The 16,616-nt window shown below is 50.3% G+C and overlaps 1 protein-coding gene across 1 annotated transcript in view; it reads left to right on the top strand.

The window, feature by feature from the left end:
• Positions 1-16,616, top strand: part of LOC8040786 — a 741,318-nt gene that overhangs the window by 621,256 nt on the left and 103,446 nt on the right. Inside the window, exons 6-9 of the mRNA XM_042294075.1 lie at positions 1,959-2,090; positions 2,286-2,701; positions 5,617-6,128; positions 12,079-12,309. Of these exons, the coding sequence (XP_042150009.1) occupies positions 2,010-2,090; positions 2,286-2,701; positions 5,617-6,128; positions 12,079-12,309 (1,240 nt within the window). The 5' untranslated portion in view covers positions 1,959-2,009. The remainder of the gene's footprint in view (positions 1-1,958; positions 2,091-2,285; positions 2,702-5,616; positions 6,129-12,078; positions 12,310-16,616) is intronic.

The following is a 16,616-nucleotide window of genomic DNA, read 5'->3' as shown; positions in this document are numbered from 1 at the left end:
GTTCTTAGTATGTCGGGTTGCGGAGGCAGAAAAGAACTTCGACCCAAGAACGAAAGCGAGGTCAATAGAAGAAAGGCGCGCGTTTCCTGTGTGTCTGTGTGTGTGTGAGTGTGTGTGCGTGTGTGTGTGCTTGTGCGTGTGCGTGTGTGTTGGGGACAGGAGATCGGAGTGAAGTCGGCCCCTCTGAGCCGACCGGTTGCGACGCATAATATTGGAACGGCTGTTCTTGACAGTTCCGTCGCTTGGATTGGTCTATTACTTTTCTCTCGATTACCTTCTCCTTCTCTCCTTTCTGGCTGGAGCTTTCGTGCGTCCGCTGTCTCGAGTAGCTGCCCCGTTAATTCGACGTATTTGAGGTCGCTTGGCGCCGGCGAATCCTCGCACACTTGACCGGTTTGCTTCTTCGGATGTGCCCTGCATCTTTCTTACAATGATTAGGAGAGTTGGGGTTGTTTTACCACTCCTATTACTTACTTTGGGTACAGTAAATCCGCATTCATACAAAAGACGTTCGTTACAAACTCGATTACATTTCGGACACGCACCAAGCATACTCGAAGCCTGTTTGCTTCATACGTATTTAGGACATGTCTGCAGACAGTTCTTTAGGACCTCGGACAGTGTCTGTAGCCTCTGTTTTGTGCGGTGTGACCGCTGTCTTTAACATTGCCTCGGGAAGACAACGTTGCTAGACGCACTGTCTCGTTCCGTTATAGGCGGCTTCTGCGAAGTCGACTGTACCTAGCGGCTAGAACAGAAAGCTGTCGCGCCAGGTTCGTTCGCCAGCTTTCTTGAGCGAACAAATACTCTCAGCGCGGTCCATAGACTCAGCCGTCTAAGTATAGGTTCGAAAACACGCGATGGGAAATTGCCCATACTCCCTTTGAAGCTTCAGCTTACGATGTACCGCGATGGGTGCCCAACGAGGCGCCGAAGCCAGCCTGTAACACGTAGCGTGACGCGTGACTTTCTCTCTTTGGCCGAGCTACGCGCGGAGCTTCGAGTCAAGCGTGAAGCGCCAAATCGGCAACATTACTTGCACTTTCCTCTGCGGTACACTGAGACGGTGTACAGAGATACGTGGTCCCTGCGCCTTGGCGCATCCTGGAACCTTTCGGTACGTCCATTTCGCCCAAGAAGTCGCTCTAGAGACCTTTGCAACAATTGCCTTCTGCGCGCTGCCATCCAAATGTCTGCTGGGCTGTATGGAACGCCTTCTGAGCATGCTTGTTGCTCTGCACTGCGGTATTAAAAGACGCTGCGCATGCGTCAACAGCTCAGTGACTCGGCATTTCTTTACTTGGGTGGTAAGCGATGGAAAGGTCTATAGGACCTCACTCTATCGCAATCCAGTACATCGGCTGAGGCTGAGGCAAGAGAAAAGTAGCTTTAAGAACAAACAAAAACAAAACACTGCAACTTCTAAATGCGGCTCCACAATCTGTAAATCGCGCGCGAAAAAATAAACAAACGGCCGGCGCAGACCACGCGGGGGTCGATAGCGAAACGCCTGGCTTCACTCCAATCTAGTTTTACGTTTCGATCCTTCCAAGTAAAGCAAACGAGGGAACAGAGTAACTGCCCAACAAGCCCGGGGAAGGAGTAGTCGCTTGGCCGTTGACACGCGACACCAGTGTGTCCTCCCCTTTTTTTTTTCTCTCCACCCCGTATCCCCCTCACGTCGATTCCGTTGCTTATTCGGCTGCCGTTGTTGTTGTTATATCTCGCGCCGCCACTGGGCGACGCCATTTTGAATGTGAGCGCGACTCGCCTGAGGTCGGCGGCGGCAGCTTCTTGTCAGTGGAGTCACGTCGGAGTGCCCTTCTCACGATGTTCCTGCGTTGCTGTTGTTATTGTTCTTGTGCCACGGGCCTCTCGACGAACCTCTCATACTGACTCTCCTCTCCGTTTTTCTCCTTATTTTTTTTTCCTTTCCTTTTCCCTCTTTCGCCGTGCAGTTTTCGGCGGCGACGCTGGGTGCCGGAACGCACACACTGACCGTGACTGCGATGCCTGGCTATGGGACTCCCGGTGACTTACGACGACAGCTGCATAGCTCGCGGAACATCACCGTGCTGCGCTGTGTCCGGGTGAGAGCCCTTCCCTATGCATGACTTGCACGTGACGTCACTGCCACCGTGCTGGCGGTCTTTCCTACTTGTTCTTGCCGGGCAATACAAATGCGGTGGTGCGAAATGCGTGCTGCGGGAGGCACGCGTTCAGCGTGTTTGGAACAAGCCAATTCTCTCGGTTCTCACCCGTCGTACCGGGCTCTCTCGTTCCAGATCTCTGAATTCTCGGCGGTCCCCGTGGCCCTCGGCGGAGACGCAACCTTCAAGGTATCAGTTACCGGAACACCTCCGGTCTACATCCGTGCGGTCTTCGACGACGGTTCGCAGCGGAGGTGGACCATCTTCCACGACCCTTGGACCTTCAGATTCGATCGGCGCTACACCGAGACCGGGAGCAAGCACGCCTCGCTGAAGGCGTCCAACGCGGCCAGTTGGACCTCCGCGTCCGCGGTTGTGGTCGTCCAAGAACCCGTGTCTGGTCTGAACGTCCGACTGCTGTCTCCGACGTCGCCGGTGCCGCTGCTCCGGGAGGTCGTGGTCGAGGCTACTGTGGAGTCCGGCACGGGCCTGAAATTCCGCTGGGACTTCGGCGAGGGGGAAATGCACGAGCAGGACACGCAGGTCCAGAGGTGAGAGATTCACTCTTTCTGTCCAGTCCTGGACTAGGAGCTGCTGGAGGAGCTCAGTGGACACTGGCTGAACAGAATGCCGTTGGGAGCCTCAGAGTGGCGTCTGACGTTGGCCACGAGCCTTATGCCTGCGTCTAACCTTGTCTTCTGTTTCTTATAATATATTTTCAAATTTCCTTCCCTATCTCAGGGCTTAAGCATCATGATTAATGCACCCCAGCTCGCCTGCACGTTGACCATTTTTTCATTGCTTTTATACACTTTTCTTTGCAAACGCTACCAGACGGTGCTCCAGCCTTTCATGTCCCAACAAACTTCCGGTTCATAAAAAAAAAAAAAAAAAAAAAAAATCCCACTTGAACACTGCAGCTGGAAACGTCGATGAAACATTTGACAACCAATTCTCCAGGTGAACGCCTAAAGAGCCTCGAAGCGGGAGTTCTGTTCAAAGTTCTCGAACTTGTGTCCCGCAATACGTCATAATCGTACAGCCGAAGGCCCTTGCTAGATCTCCAACTTTTTTGTCTGTGTAGCACTTATGCTTTCTAGCACTGGTGACATAAGCAAGCTCGACGGGCTTGCAAAGACGGAGCGAATGGAAGTCGCTTGGGACGCAAGTTGCGGTTCGGCGTCCTCTTACGGCTCCAATCCTTGACGTCACGACCAAGATTATTAGAAGAGGGCGACAAGCTTGACAATACGTAAAAGGTGCAGTGGAAGCATGACGTTCCTCAATCAACACCGTCAGGGCTGAGAGTCTATGATCTTATTTCCGTCGATGTGAGCCGAAATAATCACACTAAAGACGTCATGGCGAGCGTTTGGCCACTCGTGGAAGACCGATCCCAGGGACGCTCTTGGTCACGAACGCCGCCAATACATCACGCAAAAGACCGTCTGTATGCAGATTCGAACGTGAGTCACCGTAAGATGTGTGTGCTTCGAATGCCGCATGGCAATGAGTTCAAGGCGGAAACATGGCACGCGGCATTCGAAGCGCTGTTAATGCGGTGACTCGTGTTTGCAGACTGCCTTTTGTATGATGTATCAGAAGTGTGGCCCAGGCTTTAGCGACTTCAGTATTTTTGGAAAAAAAAACATTGTTTATTAAAGTTGTTCCTTCCAGCTTCGATATCCGTATAGACCGACACGCTGTTTACTAACAAGCCCACGTTTGCCCACACCAGGTGTGGGCACTGCGCGTGCGCACAAACCGAATTCGGGAGGAGTGAAGCATCTGCGCATGCACAGTGCCGTCGACAGCGCCACCGCAGCTGCGTGACGTCAGGGCCGCGTGTTGGTCCATACTCTGTTTGGTGCACACCAACGGACACTTCCTAGATGATGATGATAATAATAATAATAATAATAATAATAATAATAATAATAATAATAATAATAATAATAATAATAATTATTATTATTATTATATTATTATTATTAATAATATCATGAGTAGTAGTAGTATTTATTTGGACTTCTTTAATCATGCACTGCCCCCACTCGCCCCCCCCCCCCCCACCCAAACCCTTAACGCAACAGAAATAATAAATTCATAAATGCAAGGTAGCTTAAAAAAAAAGTCTTATACATAAAACGAAATTTATAGCTTCATAAATATAGTCAGCTTGAAGAATACGAGTCTTAGGTAGGTTGGATCAAGGGGGGAAAAAAGAAACGAGTGAATACATGCTCAGCGCCCACAATCCCCGTGGCAAATATATGAATTACGAGTCTGTGTTTAGTATTCCACGATTGTCCTTATAACGCGCACCTCCTTGACCAGAAAGGCTTCTCTGTGGGTCTGTTATGGCTATGGGGACAGTGCATTACTGATCAGAGCCGCACATTAATGCTGGCTATATAGCACACAAACATCTAGCCAACTCGGCTTTTAATCTCAACCCTGGGGGTCTCTCTGGGCGAAGTGTCGTAATCTGGCAGACAAAGAGTTGCGGTTGTCAACAGACGCCGCACCCTTATGCCCACGTGCCCGAGTCCCACTAGAGCGACAAACAGAAACAACCGACACGGACAAGCCCCAAACACATGCAGCAGGCTCGCGATGGTACCTTTGGCAGGCGTTTAGTCGTTCATTGCTTGTGAAGTACGCACGAGTGACTTTCCCCTAGTAACTGCCAAGATATCTTATTTAACCCATCTCAATCCACATCTTTCCCTCCCTCTCCCCTTTGGCTATGCGAGTCTTTTCCCTGCCTGGAGAATAACATTTCGCATAGCCATTAAACCCCCTTTCCCGTTTTATACACCAGATCCCTCCCCCATTGGAAGCCTGTTGAAGATACCCTCGCATGCATGATGCTCGTGTTTGAGCATGGCCTCCTTTATTTTACAAAGCCTGTCAAATCGCGAAAAACTCTGGTTTGAGGCTTGTCGCTGTCGTTTGTTTCTGTTTATCGCTCTAGTGGGACTCGGGCATTGGTGGGTTCGCCGGCGACAAGTTTTCCCAACTTTTCAGATCTGAATTGGCTCATTTTGTGTATTGAAAAAAGGTTCATATTTGGAGCTGGAATTGTGCGGAACACAAAGTTCAAACAAAAACCAAAAAAAACAGACATGTTGGGTTTACAGATATTTTACCTTCAAGTTTGAGGAAAGGCAAACATGAAACATCAACGTAGTTCCTGCGTTCATCTTGCCCGTTTTCCCTGGTCACTGGACTTCAAGCATTGACCTTGAGACATGATATCTCTATATTACTAGGTAATGTTCAATTCATCTTGTAATGTTTGTTTAGGAATCGCAAGATTTCTTGTATCTTTATTTCGGAATCGCAAGCCAGAAACGCATTGCAAGACATGACACGTCATAAAAAAAAAAAAAAAAAAAGCTTTTAGTTTTGCATTGTTGTATTTAAAAATGTAAACGCATCTCCCGCCCCTTCTCGTTCGCAGTCGTGGCCGCACCAGCGTGGCTCGTCACGTCTACGGCATCGCAAGCACGTACAGCGTCACCGTGTCCGTGTCAAACGTGCTGTCGCAGCACAACCTCTCCGCTCGCCTGGAACCTCCCATAACAGTCGTCGAGGACATCGACAAACTGCGTGCGGACGTCGTCGGTGGCCGCTACGTCGTCCTCCTCCACGACTGTGACGGCGCCGTCTCCGACCACCCACCATCCGACGAGGCCGTGTCCCCCACAGCGTACCAGGACAACTCCTGGTCATTGAGTCCGTCAACAGCAAGAAACGATGACGTGTCAGGAGCGTCGAAGGTTGTGGGTGACACGTCGCCGACGAGCGTTGAGTGCGAGACGAGTGACGAAGTGTTGTTCGAGGCCTGGGTGTGGAGAGGATCTGACGTCGTGTTTGTCTTCGACTTCGGGGACGGCCAGATCGAACGTGTCGACGCCGTGCTCAACGAGAGGTCGATGCCTACAGCGATCGTGGCCCATCGCTACGCCAGAGGTGGGTTTCTTTCTTTCTCTTTTTTTATTCTTTCATTCCCGTTCGCGCATACCGTCTTGTCAGCCACGTCCCCTCTTTGGCGATCCTTCATTCTAGTCACGAACTCGCGGCCGTGTGAGATTGAAATTGGATATTATGTATCACATTCGCGTTGCCAGCGGGGGGGAGGGAGGCCATCAGAGGAAGCAGCGATGTGTGTTGCTCGCGGGGTATTCGACGCGTATACATCTGCCGCCGTCGTGCGCCGCTGCCAACCTTTACTTCAGTGGGCGCATCATTCGTGGAATTCGGCGCTCCGTTTCAAGACCGATGAGTCCAAAGAGAGAATCACAGAAGGAAAACGTTTGCGGATCAGTAAGGCAGCTGTGAGGCACACGGTAGAGAAAAAAAAAAAGAAAGAAAATTAAATGTCTGACATTGTAGCTTGAGCAGAAAGTTAAAACCAGGACACTTTTCTGAAACATGGTTCAGACGTGAGCGAAATGGTCTTTGTTGCAAAAAACGAACTGAGACTCTCGATTGCTTACGAAAAAGACAAGAGGATGAAAGGTAGCGCGGTCTTTTCCTTTTTCTTCTTATCTCTTTTTACCTTTTTTTGTGCTTGTATCTTGCCGTATTCGACAAACGTATGGAACGTTTAATGTATTGTTTCCAAATAGATCGCCATAGTCGAGCCTATGAATGATACGCACAATGTGTGAATTATGATTGCCAGGTGCGAGTCGCGTGCACGCGTCGGTCTGTTTGTTTCAGAGGCGAAGGCAAATGGCCATATCCTAAGGAGGACTGACCTCTCTTTTTATTAAGATTGATGCAGTAAGTATCACGTCGATAAACACATATCTAAGGCACTTTTTTTATCGATATTCAAATGCTTGCCGTTCGGACTTGTGGAGTGCGTACCCCCGTCAAGTACCCGAGTTGAGGCTTCGCTGATCCCAGACTCAGCACGATCGGATGGTGTCCGTTGTTTATCCCTTCGAAATATTTGAATATCCTCGGTTTTGGCGTACAATTTCAACGGCCATTTGTACTTCAAGTTAATGTTTTGTATTTAGGAGGGCATGGGTCTCTGCTTCTAGGGTGTGATCATTGAATAGTGTGCAAAATCGCCGATTCCTCGATCTTTCTTGAACCTCCTAGTCCTTGGAATTTCTCATCTTCCATGAACGTTTGACGTGTTACTCGTGCTTACACACAAAAGAGAAAAAGAGAATACATTTAGGTTCTTGTTTTATTTTCTCCTCAAAATTCGAGGTGAGCCAATGCTTACACTTGGCCAGAAGTTCCTTTTTTCTTGGCTTCTGGTTGCACGGTTGATATATGCAACGTTTTGCAGTATACTGCAGCGTTTCTCGTTTCAGCCATTCGCTAATGAGGACTGCCAGGTTGTGCATTAAGCTTCCTTTAGTCGCTTTGTGGACGAACCATTTCCAATGTTGAAGAAACGTTATCGTTAGGCTTGCCCCAATACGTTGATAGAACTTGCACGACACTTCGGTGTCCTTTCTGAGGAGTAGCAGGTGAACGTTCGCTAAAGGGCGCAACTGTCGAAGCCATGATGGCTGCAGTGCGACCAAGCCGGCAACACATTTTGTCGTATCTATGACTTTCTTAGCGATGCCCTTATATTTGTTCACGAAAGAGATCGACGATCCTTATTGCTCTTTTCTGTGTTGGTTTTACATGAACCATTCGTGTCTTCCAGACATTGCATGTCCGAACGCCCCCTGCAAGCCGCTTGGAGGGTTTAGACGTACTTCACTACACGCTCTTGATTTCTTCGTAAGAATCTTCAGGTTTCATTTGGAAAGATAAGCGCGCCCGCCGAGTGAGTGCGTTTTGTTTAGTATACGACGCCGGAGCCTCCCAACCGCTGCTGCGGCGGAATTACTCCTCAGACCCTCCTGCCGGCCCTCGTCGTTTTCCCCGCACGCAGGGGCAACGCACAACTGAAGCCACAGGCGCACAAACAACTCCCGCAGCCTCCAGCCGTTCGACACGAAATCTTGCAGATCCACGTCGAAAGCTCGATTCCCCCCATCTTTTCCAGCCGTCTCATTTCCTCTCGGAACAAAGGCCGAACACGGCTGGCAAGCGGCGGGCCTCCCGTTCTCTCTCTATTCCGTTTCACCTCATGATGGACCGCAGCGGAAGCTACGATCAGCCATCGCAGCCAATCGCAGCGCTGTGAACATGTCACGTGACTGCGCGTCTCGCTTGCCGCTTCTGTCTCTCTGTCTCTCAAAGCTCACATAACGCTCACACGGTATTGGATTGGCTCCGATGGTTCGTAGCGTTCTCTGCAGTCCATCGTAAGGTGAAATGGAGAGGAGACTGCCGCCGCAATTCCTGCATTTCACGCTGAGCGGGGATCTCGCGTTCTCGGCGTATAAATTCTTGATAGATCCGTCGATAAAGCCTTTCGCTTCCCCATCGCACCCCTGGCAATGCACCGTTTTTTATTTTTTCCTTTGATGTTTTTGCGTTTTCCGCTCTTCGTTTTCTCTTTGTGTTCCTATTTTCACCGATAACGCTGCGGAAAGTGACACGTGACCTGTGCAGGGCGCCATCAAGCGGCGGCTTTATTCCCTCGCGCGCTCGGCGATTCTCAATGCATGCGTTTTGTGCGATCCGTCTTTGTCAGAAATGCCGACACCTGCGTGCGGTTGCATAGCGGCAGTTCAGCTCTTGCGCCTATCGTCGAAGCCGAATGATGTGGCTTGCAATGAATAGAAGCGAGATTAGCGGCAAAAGACGACATTTCTTTAATAAAAGATCGAACGTTTGCGCGCGTTGAGCCGAAGAGCCATAAACAAAATTCGAAGGAAAGAAGACCGACGGACAAGAAAAGTTTTGTTTCTGTTTTTTCTTTGTATGTTTTGTTTTGGGCTCCGATTATCACCGCAGACAGCCTGTTGTGTGTGTGTGTGTTTGTGCGTGCGCGCGCGCTTGTGTGTCTGTGTGTGTGTGTGTGTTTTTGCTGCGCTTTTGCTCTCTTCAGCACCGCCAAAATCAAACACGAATTCCTGCAAACACGCTGGTCATTAAGATCCTTCTTTTTAGCTTACATTTTATTAGCCCTTTGTTGTATGAAACTTAAACTTAACACAAACTTCATACCAATCTAAAGCGACACTTTCACAATTTAAACGGACGACTTAAGCATGGAAACATTCCAGCTGTACAATCGTTTTAATTGGTCGGACAGCGTGATGCGCGAGGGGGCATCAACATGGCCGAGCTACTGGACTGTTGGATGAGAAAAAGAAAGAGAGGGTGGGGGATGGAGGACACACGATAGAGAAGGAATGACCAGACCCGAGATTGCAGCGCATCAGAGCCTCCGCATGGCCTCCTCTCCCTTTTTGAAACGTCACCAGAATCGGATCGTGCTAACTCGGCTATTGTGTCCCGAGTCCGACCTTCGACGCACTGATTGGACACGAGCCCTGGCCGAACACTGACGCAGCACTCGTGCCCAATCGCAGGCCTCGATCGATCTGACTGTGATGCCGGTGCGGACGCCTTCTGCTTATCTAGGTGGTGTTGGCCCTACTCGCTCGCCGAACCAATGAACCGGCCCTCTTTCGTCACCTGACCCCGCTCTGTGCGCGTGGGCACGTGCGGCAGCGTGATCACGTGGCAGAAGACAAACGCTTGACCGGTCCAGCGAGCGCCCAACTTCCGTCGCACTGTCGGCGTAGGGGAGTGAGCGGAGTCATAGTTACGCCGACTGTTATTGCTCTGCGCCCCGGAAATGGATGATCCTCCCGTGTCCATTTGCCGTTAATGCCGGCGCCCATGTTCCCGGGACCCCGTGGCCGTTCTGAGGTCACGACTCCGACGTTTGTCATCTTCGCCGACCCGGGTTTCCTTCGAGGGTTCCCCTCGAGTGTCCTAGCTGCGCGGCACCGCTCTCGGGAGGGACTCCTCTTCGGGGACCTCTCTCTCGGTGCCTCCGCGAGGACGCGCCGACTGGACCTGATTGGATGGCCCGGACCCTCGACCGCCGAGTTTGTTCCGAGAAGTTTCGCGATTGCCCGCTACGCGAGGAGCGGATATGGAGTCGTCGTGGATCATTCGCGTCTCTCGAGGAAAGAGGAGCGCGACCGAGTCGCACTCCTCGTTCATCACGCGAGAGACACGGCGTTTGCCGCAGACGCGAGGACAGAGCTATCGGCGGACACGGCTCGAGCATATTTGCTTCAAACATGCGTGCAGCCATTTTGTTTATTTGTTTGTGTGTGTGCGTGTGTTTGTGTGTGTGTGAGAGAGAGATTAGTGCGACAGGCCCGTTGAATACAAGGAAGAAACAAGCCTGAGATCGGACTGTCTTTTGTATTAGCTATGTAACCGCGGCTTACAAGGGACAGTGCGTTGGTTTTTGCGTTCAGCCCGTCTGCGTCGTAATTCCTTCTTGGGCATTCTGAGCAGCTAAAGCACGATCCAAACCAACGCCTATTTGTGCGCGCGTAGATAGTGGGCTTCCTGTGACGTAGTAGGGCGCTCTTCTCCCATATCACCTCCCGGCCTATCGAAGGGAACACCAGTTCCGTTTCCACGTTTCTTCACCGTCTGGCGCAGATGCTCTCCGCTTGCCCTAGAGTTCCTGTATATGCTCCCCCAAAGGAGAAGCAGAGTTGCGCATCATGCTTTCCGCACGCCGCTCGCATCTCTATTCGTCGAATGAGATCACGATGTTCAAAAAGCATCCACGCGCTGCAGAGAGGCCAAAACGCCGAGCACGAGTGCGTCGCTGCCACCGCCGACTGCGGCAATCTTTTTGCAAACTGTTTATTTAAAATATTTATTTGTTTGCACGAGCGTGGTGTGCAGGCTCGTGTTTACACGAACATGTATTTACACGTTCATAAAAAGCGTAATGTGATTGCCAAAAATAAAGCAGAATGAACGAGCGCTCACCGTCGGCGCTGCGCCGAGCCTATACCCGACTCCTGCAGACAGGAGTGTGGCTTTCCTACAAAACACCTGGATGGTTTTGAGGGCAGGATGGCGGACCTATGCGCAACTCTGCTACCATAAAAGGTAGCTATATAGAGGAACTCTAGCTCGCCCGAAAGCGCACCGTCCTGATCAACGCGCACGCTTGTGACTCATAAAGCGCGCCGGAAACAGCAAAAACATCATGAAATACGCAATTTCCGAGAAGTGCACGACGTACTACGCGCTTACAAAAACGCGTTGGTTTGGATCGCGCTCAGCTGCGGCACGATGATAAAATGCTTGGGACTGACCACGACCCGCATTTCTTAGCGTGTCGGTGACTGTAGAGCCAAATTACGATGTTTGCTTCGTCGTCAGTTTGAGCCTATAAAAAGTGTTATCTACTTTTTCGCCGAGGCACACCGAAAGCTGCAGTCGCCGCTATATCTCCGGATGGGGTTGGGTGATTCACATTGGCATTTTAGTTTTAGATGCATGCTGCGAGATACAAAAGAAAACGATATTATGCCGTGCTATATTGGACAAGGAAAGTATGCTGCGAGCAAGTTCGTGTGAACCTTGTGCTCCTCGTGTTTGTTTGTTTCCCCGCCGAATAAAGAACGTTCTCTTTGGCTGTCCTTTGATCGGTATGCCATTCATTGCTTTTCAATACGTCAAAAAGATATTTTGCAACACTTTCTGACCATATACACTTCTGAGCTTCCTTTTTCTTTTATCAATTCCTATCGTATTATTGCCGTCTACAGTTCTTCAGGGGAATGTAACCATGGCCGCACTTGCTGGGCTGCAATCAAATTTGTTTTAAAGGTTTGGCTGAGGTGCGAATGTCCCAGAATCTTGTGTATGCGGGAGCCGAAACGGGTCCGGAGAAATGCTCGGAATTACGATTCGTTCGCGTCCCGTGTATTACACTGTATACACTATAGGCTGTGTCCTATAGGTCGATGCAAAGCGAGTTAGTGACCGCGCTCTTGGACCGCAGGAGGAGCGTTCGGGGTGTCCGTGACGGCCAGCAACCCGCTGGGCAACGTGAGCTGCGTGATCGATCGGCGGCTCCACGTCCAGCGGAGCCCCCGCGGACTGTCCCTGGACCGGCCGTACTACGTCGCCCGGGTCGGCTCGGCGCTCACGTTCGGCGCCGCGCTGGAGCGAGGCACCGACGCCTCCGTCTCGTGGACGCTCTCCGACGGGGTCCTCGCCAGTGGCCGCACGGGTGAGTGGAGAGGGAGAGAGAGAGGCTCGGCACAGGGACCGAATTAGGCCGCCGCCAGCCCGTTCGTACGTCCTACAGGACAGAATTATCTGCGGGGACGCCTCAGAAATGTCCGAAGCATGCTTACTTCACACATATGTATGCTTGGAACATGTCTGTTGACAGTGTGTACGATCAATGGGTCAGGAATGTCCTGCAAGGAAGACCTCAGACACTGTCACTGTCTTTTGTACGAAGTACGAGCAGTGTGATCGTGGCTTTAGGGATGTCGTGAATAACCTGCTGAGGTTCGGCGTCCAACCAGGTTCGTCTTTTTCAAACATCCAAGTCGAAGTTTATATGTTTGCTCTTATATTATGTTAGCATTGGGCTATTGTATAACCATCTTTTATTATAACTTCAACAATGCTTGTGTAGCAAGCAATTGGGCAACAGTTTAAGAAAGCGAACTTCGCCTTCTTAACGAGTAAAATGCAACGGGAAAAAAACGTGGGAACCGCTATGAAGTGTACACGACCGACCCGTGTAGCAGCATGATGGAAACTTGTTTATTGCCAGAAAGGAAGGCTTGAATAAAAGAAGTAAACAAAATGGAAAGAATCACCGACACGTGCGAGCTGTGCTGAGAATGCTCCTGCCATCACGTCGCTGTCCGCAATTACTTTGAAGGGGTTGGTTGTAACATCCTGAGTGTTTGGCAACACCACATGTAGTAGAGTTTCAATACGTGAACGAGTAGTGTAGCCCAGTAATCTTTGCGATGGGGTCTTCCCGTCGTTTCCTGACGTTCTGCTGTAGCTGTGTAAGAAGCGAGCTAATCGTGTATGCATGTTGCCCTCTTTCAACTTCTTGAGACCCTCTTTGACTGTTCTCACGGCTCTCTCAGCCAAACCATTCGACTGGGGAAAATAAGGCGCCGTGCGCATATGCAGGACGTTGTTGCGCGAACAAAATCCTGAAACTCGGCACTAACAAACTGAGAATCATTATCCGAAACTATACGGTCCCGGGCAGTCCGAAACGTGCAAATATCGCGCGCAAGGCCTATATGGTAGACTCCACTGTGGCCGTCTATAACATCGCCACCTCTATCCGCTTACTGTGCGAATCTACGACTATGAGTAACATGTAGCCATCTACTGGGCCTGCAAACTCGATGTGAACTCGAGACAATTTCTGTCTTGTCTCTGGCCAAGGCTTCGGTGTTTGAGAAGGTGGTAGCGACGCTACCTTAGCGCATGCGACACACCTCCGCGCCACTTGTTCAATGTGTTCGTCTAGGCCCGAATACGAGAGCAAGGTTCTCGCGACTGCTTTCATTCCCGATGCGCCAACATGGGTGCCATGTAGAAGCTTCAACAATCTCTCACGTGCGCGTTCGGCGATCACCACCCTCTGCCCCCAGTAAACTAACCCGTGGGCCACTGTCATGTCGTCTCTTCGATTGTAAAACGGCCTTAGCTGGCTGCTGATCCTCTTCTTGTTCCTTGGCCAGCCCTTCAGGATAAACCTCATCACCTGACGAAGAACGGGGTCACGGCAGTCAATCGCCGGAGTTCTATGGAAGGAGTGAAAGAGTCATCCAAGGCCTCCATGACAATAACATACTCCTGCAAGTCTTCAGAAGACGCTTCTGTTGCTGGTTGTGGCAATCTGCTGAGGGCATCCGGATTTTGGTTCAGCTCTCTTTTCGGATACACTATCTGATACGAGTAGGCTCTTAACAGCAACGCCCACCGTTGTATTCTTGCAGCCGCCGTGTGAGAGACAGCTCGATTTTGGTGAAAAATGCCCACCAGAGGTCCGTCACCAAAGTAAATGCACGGCCCTACAAGTGTTCTCTGAACTTTGTGACCCCCAATACGAGAGCCAATCCCTCTTTTTCTAGGTGCGCGTAATTCCGCTTTGTCTTCGACAAGGTACGTGAGTGAAACCCAACCGGTCGATAGTCATTACCATCCTTGACTGATAGCACCGCACCGATGCCGTACGGGAAGGCGTCACATTTTAATCGAAGGTGCTTCGCCAGGTCGAAATGTGCTAGAATCTGCGACTGTTTCAACTTGAGCTTACCTTGTTCAAAAGCTCCATCTGCGTGTTTCGACCAGTGCTATTTATGCCCTTTGTTAAGCAGTTCGTGCAGAGGGGACGGCAGGGTTGCCATGTTTGGTAGAAACTTGCTTTAGTACGTAATCAAGCCGAGGTAGGAGCGAAGTTCTGACACGTCCGTTGGTCGCGGTGCCTTCAGAATTGCGTCTAAGTTGCTCCAGAGGAGGTGTGTAGGTTCACACCTCCTGTGGAACAGAGGTTTGGATCTGAAATATAGCGAAGTTAACATCGTTCACTGATGAAGAAAAATCCGCTAACTAAAGCAAATACACTTTTACGATGTTCATAAAGGTACATACTATTCGGTACGACCCAAAGGACAAAAGTGTTCCACGTTATTTCCCTGCGAAGATACAAAATGCACGTGCGTTTGCCTAAAGCAATGCACAGGAGCACCGCTAAAGTAGACTCGTCCCTGTCTGCTTCCATTTGCCTCCCGTAAGTCGCGTAGACACTAGCGCCAGTTGAACCTCTATACCGTACATTATAATAACTCTATGGATCTGATTACTTCGAGATCACGATTGACTCCACACTGACTCTCGGCAACCATTTTCTCATTGAACGGCATTAAAATTTACGTCTAACAAAGTCGCAACCCTCAAGCTAAACCTCGAAACATTTATTAATAATAAAAAAGATCGGTATCCTAACGCGTTTGATGTTTGCACTTAGAATATTAACTGTCATTCCCGGAAGACAAGGTAAAAGTTTCATCGTCGAGAACAACCTACTAAGGTAAGAAATTGCAGTTTTCCCCGTTTCTCCCATAGAGTCGCTTGCATTAGCTGGTGTCGAGCGACGGCTGCCGCTGGTGCGGCTCGACCCCAGCGAGACCAGTCTCGATCCGCGATCCAGCCTTCTACAGTAAAAATCAGTCTACTAGTTACCATTGTCCGATCACTTAAGAATTTACCCAGTATATAGTGGTGCGTTTCAACTAAAATTATGCCTTTGTAAACAGCTCTTACGCCAAGTCAATCAGAGGGCTCGCCTTGGAAGCAATTCGGTAGACGGGTCACACGCTCAGCCAATCGCTGTTTGCCACGCAAAACAATATAACCACCGCGTTTGCCTTTTTATACGGCACCCCGCCGACTGTCGAGTGACACTTCCACAGAATGCCTTGCCGCCTCTGCAGGGACCATCCATTGGCTGTTTTTATTGGAAGCGGCGTGTATTCTACACCCTGTTCACCCCTAAGCTGACATTACAGTGGAAGCTAGGTGCTCGTTAGATTAGCGTCTATCGAATAAAGCACGTTGTTGGGCTAGTTGGTGGATATTTAGGTACATAAATAGCGCAACAAAGTCAAGTACACGGGAGTAGGTAGGACAGGCACCTGTCCTGCCTTCTCTCTTGTCGTCGTCTCTTTTGCGCTCTTTTATTTTGTACCTAATTTTTTTTTTCGGCACGGAATCACGTTCTCGTCCACCATACTAACGCTCAGAGAAGCGGGTGAGGTGATGAAAGGGAAGGCCGTTGATTAGTGCGGCGAACGCGTCCACTTCTGAGTCATACAAAAACTGACTACAGACATGTTCGAAGAATACGTACATACATGTTGAAAGGAAACGTGCTTAGAACCCCGCCTGCGGCTTTTGTACGACGCATGTGCGTTCATACTGTGACTTTCGAAATGAACGGCCGAGTGTGACGTATTCGCGCCGTTCTTAACCCTCGACTTGGGGATGGGGGACGGGGCGGGGGTAGGCTCCCGTGCGTGCGTGCATGCCAAACGAGACGCGTGCTCATTGCGACCGCCCCGCATGCGCGAGGGCGCTCGGCGACGTGAGTCGCCTGCGCGGGAATTAGGTGTACGCGCGGCTCTCGCCCAAGTGCCTCCCGCTCCTAAATCTCTATGCCCTGTCACGGCTCGCTTGCGACGCACCCAACCCCCAAAGAAGCCACGAGCGCCGCGCCTGAATTACGGACAGAAGTCACGAAACTGCGCGTTCGTCGATGCCTCCGGCTCTACTCCACAAATATTTATTTATTTATTCGTTTATTTGCTTATGTTTAGGTTTCTAATGTCGACTCGATTGCTCTTCTCTTTTTTTATAATTTTTTTTTAACGTTTGGTCTGGGGGTGATCTTGGCGTGTGCGGTTCGATTTGGAAAGCAGGCAGCGTTTTCCCGTTTTTTTTTAGTTGTTTTTTTACTCTTCTCCCGGATCGGTCGAGAGAGAGAGAGAGAGG

Source organism: Ixodes scapularis, unplaced genomic scaffold (assembly GCF_016920785.2).
Source record: "Ixodes scapularis isolate PalLabHiFi unplaced genomic scaffold, ASM1692078v2 PGA_scaffold5__190_contigs__length_132052651, whole genome shotgun sequence".
Taxonomy (NCBI): Eukaryota; Metazoa; Arthropoda; class Arachnida; order Ixodida; family Ixodidae; genus Ixodes; species Ixodes scapularis.
The sequence above is the reverse complement of the archived record's forward strand: the minus strand, read 5'-3'. Positions and strand labels throughout refer to the sequence as shown.